At 45.3% G+C, this 18,567-nt stretch overlaps 1 protein-coding gene across 3 annotated transcripts in view; it reads left to right on the top strand.

The window, feature by feature from the left end:
- Positions 1-3,521: 3,521 nt before the first annotated feature.
- The window catches only part of Iqsec2 (IQ motif and Sec7 domain ArfGEF 2), an 81,485-nt gene continuing 66,439 nt past the window's right edge, over positions 3,522-18,567 (top strand). The window contains exon 1 of one of the 3 annotated variants that reach the window (XM_051178694.1): positions 3,522-4,496. In XM_051178694.1, coding sequence (XP_051034651.1) covers positions 3,790-4,496 — 707 coding nt within the window. In that variant the 5' untranslated portion in view covers positions 3,522-3,789. The remainder of the gene's footprint in view (positions 4,497-18,567) is intronic. The other 2 variants (XM_051178695.1, XM_051178698.1) reach the window with 2 other exon arrangements.

Consider the following 18,567-nt stretch of genomic DNA (forward strand, 5'->3'; position numbering starts at 1 on the left):
AGGATGTAGTTGAATAGGTGCTTTGGTTACCCCTCTGTGTGACTATTAGCAAATTGTTCAGTGTTCATTTTATTTTCCTTATGTATTGAGTGGAGGTAATAACAGAACCTACCACATAACATTGTTATGAGGATTAAGTAAGCTCATATATTTAAGTTGTTTAGCATAGTATCTAGAACATGGGAAACACCATAGCAGCAATAAGTGCTATTATTATAACTGTCCTTGTTATGTGTTAGTTTTGTACAACACTTTTCTTTTGAAATAGCTTTATTGAGATATAATTCACATGATATGAAACTGCCTCCCCCCACCTTCTTTTTCAAGGCAGACTTTCTCTGTTTAGCCCTAGCTGTCCTGAAACTTGTTCTGACTGACCTTGAACCTGGAGATCTGCTTGCCTCTGCCCCCTAGCACTGGGATTAAAGATAGAAACTGGCCCTTTAAAAAAAGTACCATTTTATGGCTTTTAGTATACAAGCAATGTTGGACTATGATTACTACAATCTGCTTTTAAAGATCTTTTTATCCCCTCCAATAAAGTTCCATACACATTAGCAGACCCTTTCTACTTCCTCGCCTATCCAGCCTCTGCTACTACTACTCTACTTGTCATATCTATAGAGTTGTCTATTTTAGAACTTCATATAAAAGGAATCATACAGTATTTGTCTTTTGTGACTGGTTTATTTCACTTAGTATATATATTTTTTACAGTTCCCCCTGTGTGTGTGTGTGTATTCATTTTCAATACATCCGACTGCAGTTTCCCCTCCCTTCACTCCTTCCAGTCCTGTTCTCACCCCTCCCAGTCCCCACCCACCTCCCCTCTCACCCACATCTTTTACATGTTAATACTTCATTATTTCTGTTGTTTTGAAACTTAATTTCACTATGTAGCCTAGGCTGGCTTGGAATTCACAATCCTCCTGCGTCAGCCTCCTTAATAGACAAATAACATTCTGTTTTTAATTTTAGATCTATGTATTTTATGAGTATGGGTGTTTTACCTACATGTATGTGTAACATGTATGTGTCTGGTGTCCAGAGGTGTTGAATCCCCTGGAACTGGACTTATGGATGATTGTGAGCTGCCTTGTTGGTGCTGGGAATCAAACCCAGGTTCTCTGCAAGAACAAGTGTTCTTATCTGCTAAACCATCTCTCCAGCCCAATATTTCAATTTTTGATTATACCACATTTTGTTTATCCATTCATCAACTAATTTATTTGGTTGTTTCTATTTGGGGAATATTATTATTTATAACACAACAATGAATATTCCATGGGCTTTTGTATAGTTGTGCATTTTCCTTCCTCTTGGACAGATACCCAGAATTAGAACTGTTGCCTCTATTTTTTTTTGTTTACCTTTTAAAGATAGCCAGGTTGCTTTACAAAACAATGGCTCCATTTTACATTCCTGCTTGCAATGAACGAGGGTTCCAATTTCTTCATATCATGTTAACATCTTTTATTGTAAATACCTTTGATTTAGCCATTATAAAGGATGTGGTATCTATTGTGCATGTTTAAGAAACTGATGTTTAGGGGCTCAGATGCTAAAAGCACTTGTTCTTCTTCCTGAATACCCAAGTTCATTTTCCAGCACCCATATGAGCATTCACCTCTCACAGCCACCTGTATATCCAGCTCTAGGGGATCCAATGCTCTCCAAGGGCATCTGTATACACACACACACACACACACACATTATACATACAATAATAATAACATTAATAATAATAAGCCCTTAAAAAGAAAGAGGTGTTTATTTTCCATTAATTTTATTTCACTTTCTGTTCAACAGCCTGTGGAAGGATTGCTCAAGAACATTCACTCTGTATCTGTTTCTATCAAGGCAATCCTAGCCAGTTGGAGCTTAAGCCCAGTACTTCCACCTGAGCACACTAGAGGACTACTGCATAGGCTGAGAAGGTGTTTGCCTTGCCTTCAAACCATTCCGGATCCAACCTCATGTCAGAAAGCTGGCTATTCTATTGTCACTGAACCTTTTCAGCACCTTTTAGTCTGCCCTTCCTGTTCAATTTCTTTAGGAGCTTTGCATAAATACAGAACATTTATCACTGGGAAAATCAGGGACGGCTTCAGAAAAGTGCCATTTGACTTAAGACTTCCTTCTTCCTTTTCCTCTTCTTCCTCTTCATTTTCTTCCTTCTCTTCATCTTCCTCGTCTCCATCTCCTGCTTCTCCTTTTCCTTGTCCTCCTTCTGCATGTATATGGGTGTTTTGATAGCATTTATGTAAAGTGCCTGGTGCCCATAGAGACCAAAAGAGGGTATCAGATCGCCCTTTAACTGGAGTTACAGATGGTTTGAACTGACATGTGGGTGCTAGAAATCGAATTCAGGTCCTCTGGAAGAGCAGTCAGTGTGCTTAACTTCTGAACTATCTCTCCAGCCGTAAAAGTTTCTATTGTTATTTTGATTTTTTTTTGAGATAGCATCTCATACTATATCCCAGGATGTTGTGGAATCCATTATGTAGCCCAGGTTGGCCCTGAGCTCCTGACAATTCTCCTGCCTCAACCTTACAAATGAAGGTATTATAGACCCATGCTGAACATTTGATTTAAGTCTCGATGAACAGATAAAACTTCATTGGATGGCAATGATGGAATGAACGAACATACCATTTCCATGGGGAATAGAAAATGATGGTTGAAGAAAGATGTTTTGACATCCTCAGACTCTGATGGGGACTCTGGGGGGGGGCTTGTTGGAATAGATGATCTTGAGGCTGCCTTGGTCAAAAGACCCAGTGACTGGCTAACATGGGGAATCCTGGGGTTGGGTAGGATTTGGAATCTGAGCATTGATTTGGATGGAGAATTTAGAGGCTGGCTGGAGTCAATTGCCTATGAACTTCCGTGAGTGATGGTGGTGGTGGTGGTGCTGTTGCTGCTGTTGCTGCTGCTGGTGGTTGTGGTGGGGGTAGAATTCCAGGGGCTACCTGGGATAGGGAACTACAGACTGGGTGGGCTATAAGATCACAGAGCTAGAGAAACACAGAAGTACAGGAATGGAGGGATGATCTACAGACTAGTTGGAATGAAAAAAAAAAATCAAGAGTTTGTCGTGGGGCTGGAAAGAGATCGCTTGAGACAGGAAGCCAGCTGGGCTAGGGAATGGGATATTGTTTGGGGTTGGCTACAAGTCTGAGTTGGCAGAGTCTGGAGACTGCCCGGGATGGGTGTTCTGATGGAGTGGGTCTTGGGCCCCTTGGACCAGCACATATTAGAATAGGTTGAAGGACTTCATCAGGCTGTTAGGTGAAGCCCCCAGGACTGCTGAAATGGATATTATCTCCTGCAGACTGAGCTAAGGCTGGCCTCCAGCTGAGGTGCCAGTACCTTGGGGCTGGTCCAGCTCGGGTGCTGGTGGCGACTGCAGGTGGGGCGCGCGGGGGCGGGTCAGGAGAGCTGGGTGGGGGCAGGGGCGGGGGGCGGGCCGGCGGCCGGGGCGGTCCCGCGCGGCCGCGCTGCGCAGTGACTCCGCAGCGGGCGGAGCGCCGTGGGCCGCGTCCTTCCGAGCCCTGGCGGTGGTGGTGGCGGTGACGGCGGCGGCGGCGGTAGCCTCAGCTCCTGCGCCCCGTGCCGCCGGCCCCAGCGCTGTCTCCCGGGCCCCCCAGGGCCCCCGGGCCCCCGAGCCCGGTGCGCGCCCTCGCGTCCCGCCGGCCCCCTCCCCCGGCTGGGCCCGGGGGAGGGTGGCGCCGTGAGCGAGCGGGGACTGGGCTCTCCTGCCCATTCCCCTGTCCCTGGGCCGCCAGGATGGAGGCGGGGTCCGGGCCCCCGGGTGGCCCGGGATCTGAGAGCCCCAACCGGGCGGTGGAGTACCTGCTGGAGCTGAACAACATCATTGAGAGTCAGCAGCAGCTGTTGGAGACCCAGCGGCGGCGCATCGAAGAGCTGGAGGGCCAGTTGGACCAGCTCACCCAGGAGAACCGCGACCTGCGGGAGGAGAGCCAGCTGCACCGCGGGGAACTGCACCGGGACCCCCTTGGCGCACGGGATAGTCCTGGCCGCGAGAGCCAGTACCAGAACCTGCGCGAGACCCAGTTCCACCACCGCGAGCTGCGGGAGAGCCAGTTCCACCAGGCGTCCCGGGACGTGGGTTACCCGAACCGGGATGGCGCCTACCAGAACCGGGAAGCTATCTATCGGGACAAGGAACGAGAAGCCTCCTATCAGCTCCAGGACACTACCGGCTACACAGCCCGCGAGCGCGACGTGGCCCAGTGCCACCTGCACCACGAGAACCCAGCCCTGGGTAGAGAGCGTGGCGGGAGGGAGGCCGGGCCAGCGCACCCGGGCCGCGAAAAGGAAGCCGGCTATTCCTCTGCGGTGGGCGTGGGGCAGCGGCCACCACGGGAGCGGGGCCAGTTGAGCCGTGGCGCATCCAGAAGCTCCAGCCCTGGCGCGGGCGGAGGTCACAGCACCAGTACCAGCACCAGCCCGGCTACAACCCTCCAGAGAAAGTAAGGAATGTGTTTGCAACCCCCCACCCCACCCTTCCCTTTCCCTCTAGATTCCTTTCCAACTTAGCTGGCAGATAAAGTATATGAAGCCCATGCCTGATCCCATTTCCTGCGTCTCCTGTCCCAATCGGGAGAATCCAGGTCCTCCTCACCCAGCTGACATGCTTTCCCTAGCCACCACACACTGGTTTGGTCAGATGAGTGCAGGCTGCTGCTTCTTCTAATTCTTCTTCTTTTTCTTCTTCGTCTTCTTTTTTTTAACCTCCAGAACCAAGGCCAATTAGAGTCTAAAGCAATCCCTACTACCTCCTTCCACTTCCACTCCATCTTTTCCAGAGGATGGATTAAATATTTTTTTAGACAGAGGCGGTTGCAACTCAAAGCCCCCGAAGAGAGGAACACTCCTACACACCTTTTTTGGGGAGGGGGTGATCTTGTCTAGAGGCAGGTGGGGACCAGAATGGATTCTGGTGGCCGAGACATCTCTCTGAGGGGAACTGCAGTACATCGTGGCATGGGGGTGGGGGTGATGGTGGCAAAGATGGGAGAGCAAAGATGGAAGCTAGGCCTTTGGTTAGTTTCTCAAAGTCCAGCTGGTCTCCACCCTTCAAGAAAAACAACACCCATTTAAAGAGCCCGACCAGGAAGGGAAGTCCATAGATCTCCCATCTGTTGGATCAGCTTCAGTTCCGGTGCTGGGGTCTATACATGTGTCTAAGACATGATAGGAATATTTCTGAGTTGATGGGACATGAGCAGGGTCCACTTTTCCCATATAGATTCCATTGTGTGCTGGTTGGGATAGATGTGTTAGGCTGTGAGTCAAGGGCATGAAGGCTCACAGGTATGCCCTAAAGGCTCTCTTACTGCTTTGCTGCTATAGTGGAAAGAACACTGAACTGGGTTTCCCCTCCAGCTCTGTTGCAGATTAGCTTTGTGACCTTGACTGAGTCCGTTCTTCTGTCAGTCCATCCTTTCCCCTACATTTCTTTGAATGGCAAAGTCTGCCAACTGAAATTCAATGGTGGTGTTACTAACCCAGCCACACCAAAGAGCAAGTCTGAAGTCCTCTAGCAAATGGACAGGCTTCCCCCTCCTCTCACTGCTCAGCTGGTCCTACCATGTGCCACAACTAGTGGAGTGTCTCTTGGAGGCTGGGCTGGGGGTGGGGAAGCCTTCTGCCTCAGGAAATCTGCCGGGAGACAGCTCTCTGCAACTCCCCCATGGTGAGGCAGCAGGCTGGGGTGCTGGGTTGAGATGGCTGGGCCCCAGGAGCAGCAGCTGCAGCTTCAGGGCTTGGCTGGGCTCCACTGCAGTGCACCCTCAGCTGAGTGTTGAGGTGGAGGGACAGCCCCAGAATGGGGCCAGAGAAAGACTTGACAGGGCGCTGTGGTCCTTGAACCTGGTTGCAGACTTCTCTACAGGGGTCAGGCCTGTGATGGAGGGAGCAGCCTCATTGTGTATGACTCCAGGGAGCAGATCCTGGAACAGTGGGAACACTGGAGATCAAATCAAGAGAACTTTTCAATCTAGCCAGTTGTGATGCAGTAGATTGCCTCAAGGGTTGGGGGTGGTGGCTGGCCCGACAGGTGCAGTTGAGGCCCAGAGGGGGTCCGAGAGAGCTGGAAGAAGCATATAGTTCCTGACTCGGGCATTAAGCCCAGTGAAAAGACCTGAATCTTCTTCAATTTCAGCATTCCATTGCTCTCAGATTCTCCATCCTGCAGTCATAGGTCTGAATGTCTTGGCTGGCTGGAAGCCCATTTGCCCTTCTGCCATCCTTGCAGGCCTGCTTCAGACTCCTTCCTTCTTTTTTGTGCACTTTCCAGGTTGGTTGTTGGAATGTCTTGCATCACATTCCCTACTGGGCTAATAAGGAGGTTTTAATAGCACTTTGGATATCTCTCAACTACATATTAAAGTGTTTGCCTATCTGTGATTACTTCATTTGGACTTCACAATAAAGCCCACTCAGTGAGCATCGGCAACTCCATTTTAGAGAGGGAGAAACTGAGGTTTCGAGTCGAATGAGCCTTATTAAGGTTTTGCTACTAGTTGCTAATGGAGCTGTCACTAGAAACTAAGTCTACCTCTCTTACAGGCACATTATTTGTTCCCTAAGAGTCTTGGCCTCAGGGTCTGGTGAGGTACTGAACTAGGAAAAGCCAAGAGAGCCTTAGGTATCTCCAGGTTTTGAACTAGAAGAGTGGAGAAGTCAATGGGGGAGAAAAGACGGCTACCTTCCTCTTTCCCACCTTCCTCATTGCCGGATGTCAGGAGAACCTGTAGCCTTGCTGTAATCAGTGCTGCTGCAAGCGACTCCCCTGCTAGGCCTGTTCTGGGTTTGTAAGGAGTGGGTGAGAAGACTGCTGTTGGAAGCGCGGGCAGGCAGGGTGGGAGTTCAGCAGCTGAGGCTGCTGCATTGGGGGAGGACAGGCAGAGCTGGTACAGGCTGGGCTCTGGTGGGCCCTAGGCTCCCTCTGGTGGACAGACTGGGGAGAAATAGGGCCTGGGTCAAGATACTGCTTGTTGGGTACCCAGTCTGCCTAGGACTCAGTTCTCCTAACCACCCTGTGCATCTGTCACCATCATCTCGTCACAACATAAGAAACTGAGGGTTCTGAGAAGTAAAGTCCATCCGAGATCATGTTAATAACACAACATACACAACATATTCCTGTGAACTTTGCCTTCTTTGCTTTGGGTATCACCTATCCATGTCTGTATCAGTTACCCAGAACTCCCCCATCCTTCCATACTGTTCTTCTGGACAGGTTCCAGGATGCCAGAATATCTTCTGCCAGGCTCTGGGTGTGGTCTTCCTAGTGTGACAGAAAGCGACATGAATCCCTGCCTCCTCCTGTTCACTGGTACATGAGGATTTAGTTGTTTGATTACTAGTTGATGATTCTGACCAATGCTTGTCATTTTACGTGGAACTGTTGCCTCCTGTCAGGATTTTAAGGGATTTTTTTTGTTGTTGTTTAAGCTTGGTCTGATCCCTCCCCCTGCAGTTCTGACACCTAGAATGATTTATAGGGGCTAGGACCCACTGCCGAGTGTCCCGTGCTCAAGAGAACAGTGTTCCTACGTTTTCTGCATGGGCCTAGCTCCGTCTCTGCTGTATGCAGTGGTGGGCTGAAGCCAATATGGTGGTAACTGTCTGTCCTCTGCCCCCACCCACCCTGCAAGCTGGCTCACATTTGGATACTGAACCTAGAGAGGCCAGCCTGGTGTTCTTGACACCCAGGGTGATGCGTGGTCTACCACATCATTGCTGAACTACCATCAGCTGCAGGTGGTGGGGTTGTCAGCATGCTCCCTACAGGGGCTGAGACTACCGAGAGAGAGCAAGCTAGAGTGAGCTCAGGGAGAGGCTCTGGGGGAATCTGGCTCCCTTGGCATGCTGGGTTCTTTTTCTAGGGTGCCTCTCCTTCCTTTCAGGAGGGAAACTATTTATTGCCCCCTCCACTGTGTTGTGAGCATTATGCTGGTGTGGGAGAAACTGATAATGTTGAATTTAATGAGAATTAGGAGTCTTGCTCCTCTGTCTAGATCTGGGGCAAGAATGGGGTTGTTGTCATCCACAAATATTTCTTGGCTGTGTTCACAGAGCAGGAGGGGCCACCAGGCTGAGCAAACACCATGCTCTTGGCACTTGCAAAGCTCTTTTCCCACCAGCCAGGAAGACAGGGTTGCAGGCTTAGTCAGGCCATAGACACAGTACTGAGTGAGGATAAAGTGAACAGAAAGGGTGGGGTTTCTCGGAGGATAGGGGGACCAAGATAGGCAAGGCCACTGGTTGAGGACCTGGCCAGTAGAGGAAGATGCTGTGAAGAAATGTGCACAGTTGCTTGGTGTCATCACAGTTGAGATGTGTGGCAGGAGCAAGGCTTGGTGTTGGCTGACTGTTCTCCCCTCTGTCCACCCCTGTCAACTATGTCCTTTGCATTTGCTGGGGGCAGAGTAAAGGCCTGATGAAGAGGCCATATGTGTGCTGAGTGAGTCTCAGCCTTCTGTGTGGTAGACACTACCCTATGCAGCTTTATGTAATAATAGCTAACATTTTTCTACTGCATTTACTGTGTGCTGGGCAGTTCATTCTAAGTGCTTCTCGTGTAGCTGTTCCTTCTGTTTGCACATGAATCCTTTCATGTAAATTGTTATCAACTCCATTTTACGGACGAAGACGCTAAGGTCTAGGAAGTCCAGGTAACATATCCAAGGTCCCTAAGTGAATAAGGGGCAGGACTGTAAAAGAGCTAGTAGGAACCCAGGGTCTGTAGCATTCTTGGCATTCTTACTCATCCGGCAGCCCTAGTTCTTATCTCATTTCCACAGAATGCTTGCCAGGTGGGTGTTATTGTTATCCTCATTTTTCAGATGAGGAAATGGGGATCGGAGAGGAGCAGTGAGTTACACAGCTGCCTGAGACCCAGAGCTGTTTGGCTTCCAATCCCTCAGTGCCCTGTTATTTCCTTCCATTTGTGGGGTCTAAAGACATGAACTCTAGGCGTGACTCTTGCTTTCCTCCTATGGAGGTTCCCTTTTGCAATCACCTCCTGATTTTTTCCATGGTGTCCTGAGAGATTACTCTTCTTTTTCTGTCAAGCCTCTGATAAATCAGCTGGAGCCAAGCCATGTCTGCAGTCTGGCTCCTCTGTTTTCACTGTCTTTCTGTTTCTGTCCACAGATTTCCCTTCTTCTCTCGTTTTTTTTTTTTTTTTTTTTTCAAATCCCCATGCCTGAATCACCCCGGCCACATGCTGCCATCATTAGCCCACCAGGCCTTTTGATGGCCTCTGTGACTTGGCTAATACTGTTCCCTCCTTCTCCTTGGTTGCTTACTATTATTTCTAAGGCTGAATTGCCTGACACTTCTCCTATCTTTTTCTGCTGGTCCTTTTTAAAACTTAATTTTATTTTATGTGTATGGCTTTTTTTTTTTCCTGCATGTATGTATGTGCACCACATGTAAGTCCATGGGAGGCGAAAAGAGGGCACTTGAAGCTGTGAACTGCTGTGTGAGTTGCTGGGAATCAAACCTGGGTCTTAGTCTAGAAGAGCAGCAAGCACTCGTAACCACTGAGCCAGCTCTCCAGCACTTGTTAGTCCTTCAAGATGCTCAGTTTATTCCTGACATTTGCAGAAGTTTAGCCTTTTTAATTTTATTGTAGGGGTGGTTTGTCTGCAAGAGAGGGCATCGGCTCTCCTGGGACCACAGTTACAGATTCTGGGAATTAAACCTGGGTCCCCTGTAAGAGCAACCAATGCTATTCACCACTAAAACATCTCTCTAGTCCAAAGTCTAGCCTCCCCCCTCTCTCTCTCTGTGTGTGTGTGTGTGTGTGTGTATGTGTGTATGTGTCTGTCTGTCTCTCTCTCTCTGCCTCCTAACAACCTCTAAAACAGTGGTTCTCAACCTGTGCGTCTCCATCCTGTTGAGGTTGTATATCAGATTCATAACAGTAGCAAAATTACAGCTATGAAGTAGCAATGAAAATAATTTTATGGATGGGGGTCACCACAACATTAGGAACTGTATTAAAGAGTTTCAGCATTAGGAAGGTTTAGGACCACTGGTTTAAAAAGAGTCAGACTTAACTGGCATGTATTGGGTACATGTGATGTACCAGATTCTGTGATTGGTGCTGGGGGCACAACAAAGGAGTGAAGAACTGGAAGGACATCACATAGTACTTAGTTAGGTGCTAAATCAATTCTGAGTAGACATACAAATGTCTGATTAAATCCTTGTGAATTAATGGCCAGGTCCCTCATTACTCCCCCCCCCCCAGACAGGGTTTCTGTGTGGTTTTGGAGCCTGTCCTGGAACTAGTTCTTGTAGACCAGGTTGGCCTTGAACTCACAGAGATCTGCCTCCTGAGTGCTGGGGTTAAAGGTGCGCCACCACCTGGCTCTCTTTGCTTTTTAAAACCTCTTCCTCCCTGGAGGCATTTGGCTTAGGAGTTTTCTACTTTTTACACCCAGTGTTCGGTCTCCCAGTTGACACAGTGACAGATGTGACTTTAAAGGTATCAGGCTAATCTGCTCATTGTTCCATCTCCCTAGGGTGCCATGTCCATGTCACGCCACATTCTTAACTCTTGGTGCAAAATCTTCTCTCCTGAGTTGAACCTGTAGTCCTGTACAAGACTTGTATGCAATTCACCCAAGTCCAGTTATGAATTGTTTATTGGTACCTTTTTCTGTTCTTTTCCTTTTTTGTATCCATCCAGTGTTTATTGAGACTAAACACTAGGTCAGGCACAGCATATTGGGAGGGGGAGTAGACTTGGCCTCCTTGGCTCATTCCCTGTCAGGGTCATATGCGTCAGTCACAGGAGAGAATGATAAATGGATGACTTACTTCCTCTTGAGAGGGGGGCTGTCGAGGGAAGAATGATTTTCCAAGTAGTCTAGTTTCCTCCTGCTCTCTTCTGTCTCACCAAGTGTCCAGCTGTTTGGACCCTTGAAAGAACATACACGGGAATCCCATCTCAGATACTTAGTAACTGAAGCTCTGTCGGACCTGGGAACCCTGAGTACTACCTGGGAGAATCTGAGGGAACTGGGATATTCTGGAATGTGGACTTCATGTGAGACTCTCATTTTTCTCCCTCAGTAGGACATGGGGATAAAACTGTATTTTATAACATGTATGGTTCATACTAACTCCCATGCCCCCTACCCTACCTCGCCCCTGAGCAGTCAGAAATTTTCCTGCCTGCTCCTCATATTCATCAAGGTCCTGATCAGGATGGAAAGCAGAGAGCTAAGGATAGAAAAGAAAATATGATACTGCCCTGCCCCCTAGAGGCGAAGTGTAGCAAACAACAGGAAAACAGTTCCATCATACCCAAAACAAAGACGGCTAGCCAGTGCTACATGACTGTTCAGGATTGTTCCTCTGATGCATTAGATGAAAATTAATCACCACCATCACCCAAGAGGTACCCTTCCCTCATACAAGATACATTTCTATGGCATGATGTGATTTTTTAGATTATAGGTTTTATTTCGTTTTAGTTGGCACATAGGAATTAGAATGAGGCTGTATGACTTTTATGCTTTTTTTTTTTTGGTTTTTCAAGACAGGGTTTCTCTATATTGCTTTGGGGCTTGTCCTGAAACTAGCTCTGTAGACAAGGCTGGCCTCAAACTCACAGAGATCCGCCTGCCCTGCCTCCCAAGTGCTGGGGTTAAAGGTGTGTGCCACCAACACCTGGTGACTTTTATGCTTTCTTAAAGGATTTAGGATGACTGCATATCCAGGCCTTATGATTTCGTACTGGATCATCTGCATCAAACCAATGTTTTCTTCTATATAACCATGTTAGAATTACTGTCATTAGGGGCTATTCCTTGATTAATATGTGTGAGGCCCTAGTTCATTTTCTGTTGTATTCCCGGAAGAATAATAAACATTGGTCATGAGGAGGAATTGTGAGCACATTAGTTGTTTCCTCTTTTGGGAGGAACTTAGTTTATTACCAGCATTGAAAAAAATGATTGTTGTTATATATGATGCAAAGTACCTAAGTGACGCCTCACACAACTGCACATCTGCTGTGTTAGCTACTTCTTGAGTAGCCCAACTCAGCAGTGTTTGTGCAAATTGAATATGAAATAGCTAATCTCAGCACACAGTATGTGTTCATTCATTGATGAACATTATTGATGATGATGCTGTGTGCTATATGAAGGGAAGGAGGAAGGGAAGTGGCCAAGTAGACACGTCCCAGAATTCTGAGAGAGGTAAATGCAGTGAATATTTGTGTGTCTAGTGCATGTTGCACATTGTGCCCTAACAGGTAAGAATTTGGTGATTTACACTGCACAGTTCTGGCTTCAGGGTAAGAAAGCAATTGTGGAAACAGATGAATACAAAGTGGTATCCAATGCTGTATTGCTAAAGGGAAGGACAGGAAGTGCCCTAAGGATTGGTATCTAGAGACCATCAGGGAAGGCTTCCTGGATCTCTAAATGGAGGCTCAAAGGATAAATTGGAGTTAACAAGTGCAAGAAGACTATAGTGGGTTGTTGGGAATTGGGGTCAAATGGGAGACTAAGGAGGGGGTAACAGCCTAAGTATACCCATACATGAAGTATGTGCAAAGACAAGGAAGATTTTGAGTCATCAGAACAAACTAGAGCAGCAGATAAGAGGCAAGAGGTTCATCAGAGAGGAGGAGGTCCTAAAGAATTGGTCAGCCTAGATCATGGGGACATAAGAATGGCAGCATCAGGAACTAGGGAGAGAGGTGCCCATTGCAGGGTATATTGAGAGTCACATTTTGGAGCAATCTCCCTAGAAAGGCAGACTGTAAGATAGATTTGAAAATGTCTAATGAGGAAGTGCATGCAACAGTCTAGATGAGAGACTGTAAGCTCTGTACTTCTATGAATATATCTGTACTCCTATGAATATAAAAGCCAAGATATGAAAGCAGTGCAGACACCTATTTACAGATGAATCAAGAAAATGTGTGTGTGTGTGTGTAGTGCAGTTTTATTCATCCCTAAAAAGAATTAATAATGTCATTTGTAAGAAAAATGAATAGAACTGGAAATCATGTTAAGCAAAATAAACCAGACTCAGAAAGACAAATCCTGTATGTTTTTGTCATATGCAGAATCTACATTTATATATGTGTATGTATATGTATATATACATATATATATATATATATATCTTTATATATATATATATATCTTTATAGATATATGTGGGCTAGGGAGATGGCTCTCTGGGTAAAATTCTTGTTGTTCAATCATGAGGACCTGAGATAGAATTTCGAGCACACACTAAAAAGCTGAGTGTGCTGGTGTACTCCTGTAATCCCAGCACTGGGAAGGTGGAGACAGAAGGACTTATGGGCCTTGCCAGCTAGTCAGTCTAACCAGTCAGTGAACTCCAAATTTGGTGAGAGACCCTGTCTCAAAGATAAAAAGGAGAGCTGTTTTAAAAGATACTCAGCATCAACCTTTGGCATGACCACATACAACACACATACATGAACAGACACATACACAGCTATATATGGCATGATAGAAATGAGACTATTTGGAGGGGAGAAGGAGACTAATGGAGAGAGGAGAGAAAAGTAAGAAGGTGCATTAGGGCGGTGAATATGAGCGAATAACAAAAATATATATGTGAAAATGATATGATGAGCCTTTAATCCCAACACTCAGGAAGCAGAAACAGACAGATCTCTGAGTTCCAGGCCAGCGTGGTCTACAGAGGAAGTTCCAGGACAGCCAGGACTATGCAGCCCTGTAGCAAAAAGAAAACAAAAGAAAGAAAAAAAAATGACACAATGAAACTAATTTTTAAAAAGAAAACAATTTGTTAGGAGAGTAGATTTCATTTGAAAAAGGAAAAGAAGACCTGCACACTTGAGTGGGGGGTGGGGGTGGGGAATGACAACAAACTCTTCAAGTGCCCTCATAGAAGGGGACACAGCACACTGCAGGAGCTCAGAGGAACAACAGCCAACAGCCATTTATGATCAGCTGGAAGGGCCTGAAGTATGCAGCTGAAGATGATTTCCTTACAGGTGGGAAGATTGCAACCAGAATCGGCAGAAGACTGTTTAAGGCCCTGCAAGTGTGTGTAGGAAAGAGTGTTGGGACTGGAAGAGTCGCTCTAAACTGCTTCTGTCCAACGTGCTGCTTCCTGCTCGAAAATCTTAGGATTGTTTTTGTGTTCTACTTAGAGAAAACCCAAATGAAAGAAAGAAAACTAGAACTCCAAGAGATTGGGTGCCTTGTTGGGCATGAAGCAACAAAGAGCTAAAGGGACTCTTGCTTGAATGGTAGACTGGCCTTCTGCTCTGATTTGGCTCCTCAGAAACCAACGTGCTTGATTCATAGCTGGGATAGGAACTCTTTCTTTCTTTCCTTTTTTTTTTTTTTTTTTTTTTTTTTTTTCTCCCTCCACCAGCTCAGGACCAAACTTCTTGCTGCTGGTTTTTGTCTTGCTAGGACTTGCTTGATGTATCTGAGGCAGCTCAAAGACAATTTCTGGCTTGAGATTCAGGCCTGGCCACCCCCTGCCCCCATTTCAATTTTCATATAAAGACAGACTTGTGTTTGAATATAAATGCTGCCTCAGCCGTGCTAGATGACCTCAGTGAAGCCATTTTATGTTTTATAAGCTTTTAGTTCCTGGTCTTTAAAATGAAATAACAATGCCTACTGCTCAAGATTAACTGAGATCATTTGAATTGCACTCTCTGATGTTTGTACTCAATAAACAATCATCTTTGTTCTTTTTCTAAACTCTCCCGTGGACAGTGATTTGAAGAATCCAGTGCTAGGCCAAGCTTTGCTTTTCCTGAAAATGGTGCATTTTCTCTTTGCTAACATGGAGCTTTCATTAGTTCATTGTATCTTACTTTATGCCTCAGCCACCAGTTGAAATATAGCTGTAGCATCTTTGTTGAGCTCTCTTCCTGAGTTCCTATTTTTTGGTTCAATTTCTGGTCTATCCTTGTCTGTGCTCTTGGAGTAAGCCACTTTAAATCCTTTGTGACTCAGGCAGGTATAAGTAATTACTGGGTATGAATACTTGAGTAAATGGAAGGCTGGAGGGGCTGGAATGGTAGTGGTGATATTTGAAGAGGACCAGAGGTGGTGCAGGTTGATCTGGTTAAAAGACACCTGTGTGGATTGTTGCAGGGAACCAAAATATTAGTTTAGAGCAGTGGCTCTCAGTCTCCCTAATGCTGTGACCCTTTAATACAGTTTCTCATGTTGTGGTGACCATAAAACTATTTTTGTTGCTACTTCCTAACTGTAATTGTGCTACTGTTATGAATTATAATCCATGTTTTCTGAAGGTCTTAGGTAACTCCTGTGAAAGGGTCATTCTACCCCCCAAAGGGGTCATGATGCCCATGTTGAGAACCACTGCTTTAGAGTGTCTAGCCCTGTGCTTAACCTCTCTTGCTCCTGTTCTACACAGAGGCAAACACTGGAGAGCAGGACCTCATATCAACAGAACCATCACCCTCTCTGCTCAGTATGTGCAGTGTGGAAGACAGAACCCATGAAAGGAAAGGGACTTGATTTTAGAATGTTAAAAATTATACCAGTCAGTCAAGGTAGCAGCCACCTCAGCTGGAAGGCTGAGGCAGGAGGATCACTTGAGCACAGGATTTCAAGACCAACCTGAGCAACACAGTCAAGACTTCTTTCACATACAGCAAAACCAAATCAGCATGAATCAAGGCAGTGTGTATATACAATATTATTTTTAATTGACACAGTAATTATACATTTTTATTTAATGTGTTATTTAATATATATGATTACATTATGTGATCATCAGATCAGGGTGATTAACCTATATACAAACATTTATTATTTCTTTGTATTGAGAACATTAAAACCCTCTCTACCAGCTAATTTGGAATATTCCATTACTTTTGTCAACTATTTTTGTTCTCTTGCACCACAAAACAGTAGAAGTTATTCCTTCTGTCTAGCGCCCACCCAATAAACCATCTTTTTTCCACCACCTTCTCATTCTTTTCAAACTTGGTAAACACTATACTGTTCTCTGTTTCTGTGAGATTAACTTTTTAGCTTCTACGTTTACATTAGATCATGCAGCACATACACTTATTTTCAAATGATATATGAGGGAGTTGTAGAATAAAAAAAACCCATTGTCTTGCCAGGCATGGTGGCACATGTCTGTAATCTCTGCTTTTGGGAGACCAAGGGAGAAGGATTCTTGGGGGACTGGGCTGGATGGGATCATAGAGAGAACCTGTCATAAAAAGACTTTCCCCTTGCTTCTTAGCCCCTGGAGGTAGTCACTTCTTTTTGTTGTTGCTGTTTTTTGTTTAGTTTTACATTTTTAGAGAGAGAGTCTCACTTAGTATCCATGGTTGGCCTGGAACTTACTACATATATCAAATTGGCCTCAGATTTGCTAAGATTATCCTACTTCTCCTCCTGCATGGCTGTTGTTTTCAGGCAGGATCTCATGAAGTCCAGGGTGGTTTTGGAGTTGCTATATAGCTGAGGCTGGCCTTGAACTCCAGATCCTCTTGTCTCCAGCTCCTAAGTACTGGAATTATAGATGTTAGCCTCCAAGACCAGTTGCTGGATTGCTGGATATGATCACTTTTATCATTTAGCTTTTCTAGTAGTAACTTATTATCTCTTTTGTTATTACACTTTTGCATGTGTGTGCGCGCACACATGAACATACATATGCATATACTGTGGCATTTAGAGGCCAAAGGACAGCTTTTTCGAATCAACTTTGCTTTGGATTGAGTTCAGGTCATTAGTCTTGGTGGCAAGCACCCCAAACCTCTGAACCATCTCACTTGCCCTGTTTCTTCATGTTTCTAAGTAGCCTGCTTTAAAACTCATTTCCTCGTTTATCAAATTCAAATCTTATCTCTCTTTTATTGCTATTTAATTTTCATTAATTTAAAAATCTGTACTCAAAGTAGTGGATTTAATTATGAGATTTTTATACATACTGTCAACAAATCAATGCGCAAAGAAAAAGTGATGCATATACACATGGAATTTATTTAGCTGTAAAAAATATGGAATCATAACATTTGCAGGAAAGTGGATGGGACTGGAAATTACGAATTTATACAAAGTATGGAAGATCCAGAATGGCAGATTCCACACACATTTTCTCTCCTATGCATATCATGTCTATGCATATATATGTGTGTACATATGAGAACGAGTATAGGTCATGAAAAAGGGGACTATGGAGAGTGAGAAAGAGGTCTTGAGGGAGGAGGTGGAGAGAAGAGAAAAAGAAGGTAACAGAATACATGTAACATGAAAACTAAAGGAGGGCTCCAGAGATGTGAAGAGGACTAACAGGATGGGGAAGAGTTAGGGGAGGGGAGTAAGGGAGAGGATCACCAAAAACATTTGTTACATTTTTTTTTAATAGCCAGGTGGTGGTGGCCAAGTCTTTAGTCCCAGCACTTGGGAGGCAGAAGCAGGCAGATCTCTGTGAGTTCGAGGCCAGCCTGGTCTACAGAGCTAGTTCCAGGACAGGCTCCAAAGCAATACAATATAGAGAAACCCTGTCTCACAAAACAAAAACAACAAAGATTTTTTTTTACCTCATTTGTTTGTGACACTGAATTCCTAACACTGAACTCCTTCCCCATCTCAAATTGTGATAGTTTTCTCTACTATTTTCTGCTTTACAGACTATGAATGAGTTAATAGAAACTCTTAGTTACATGTTTGTAAGTCCAGAATCATTTGTGCACTCTCTGGCTTTATTTGGTGAGCCAACAGGGAGATGATTATCATTAAATGGGTGTTCTTCAAATGCCAAAATAAAAATGTTTATTTGGGGCTACTAAAATGTCATTAGATACTCTAATGCATCTCTCATAGTTTAAGTCCTTTCTCCAGCAAGCCCTATGACATTTCCCCTGTGCATGAATGCCAGGCAGCTCATGTTCTGAATCCACCACTTAGGGTGGCAAAGAAAAGGAGGGAAGGGTTTTGTTTACTATTATTATTATTGTGTGTGTGATGCATATGTGTATGAACACATGTCATGGTGTGCATGTGGAAGTCAGCACACAAGTTTCACGAGTCAGTTCTCGCCTTCCACTGTGCGAGGTCTAGGGAGCAAATGTCATTAGGCTTGCATAGCAAGTACCTTCTTCGCATGCTGAGCCATCTCCCTAGGCTGCAAGGATTTTGAATATTGTCAGTTTATCCACCACCACCCAGTAATGTCTACCCTTCATGGTACATGCCAAGGCTCCCTCCTCAGCTGCAGCCCCCTATGAGGGTTGGCTCACCTTCAACTCCCCAACCCTCTGTTGAATTTTTTTTTTCTTTCAAAAACTTGTTGAAATCTCTTACTCACTGATGATGTCATCCTCTCCCATTCTCTTTCCTGATATGAGTTCATACTTAATGTGCTTATTCCTTTCCTTTTGTTTACTGCAGGGAGAGAGGAGATGTACATTTAGGCTCTTGAGTTGCAGGCTTTGGCTCTAGCTAAAACTGACGGAAACTAGAAATTGTTAGCAACTGCACATTCCCAATA

The sequence above is a fragment of the Phodopus roborovskii genome, unplaced genomic scaffold, assembly GCF_943737965.1.
Source record: "Phodopus roborovskii unplaced genomic scaffold, PHOROB, whole genome shotgun sequence".
Taxonomy (NCBI): Eukaryota; Metazoa; Chordata; class Mammalia; order Rodentia; family Cricetidae; genus Phodopus; species Phodopus roborovskii.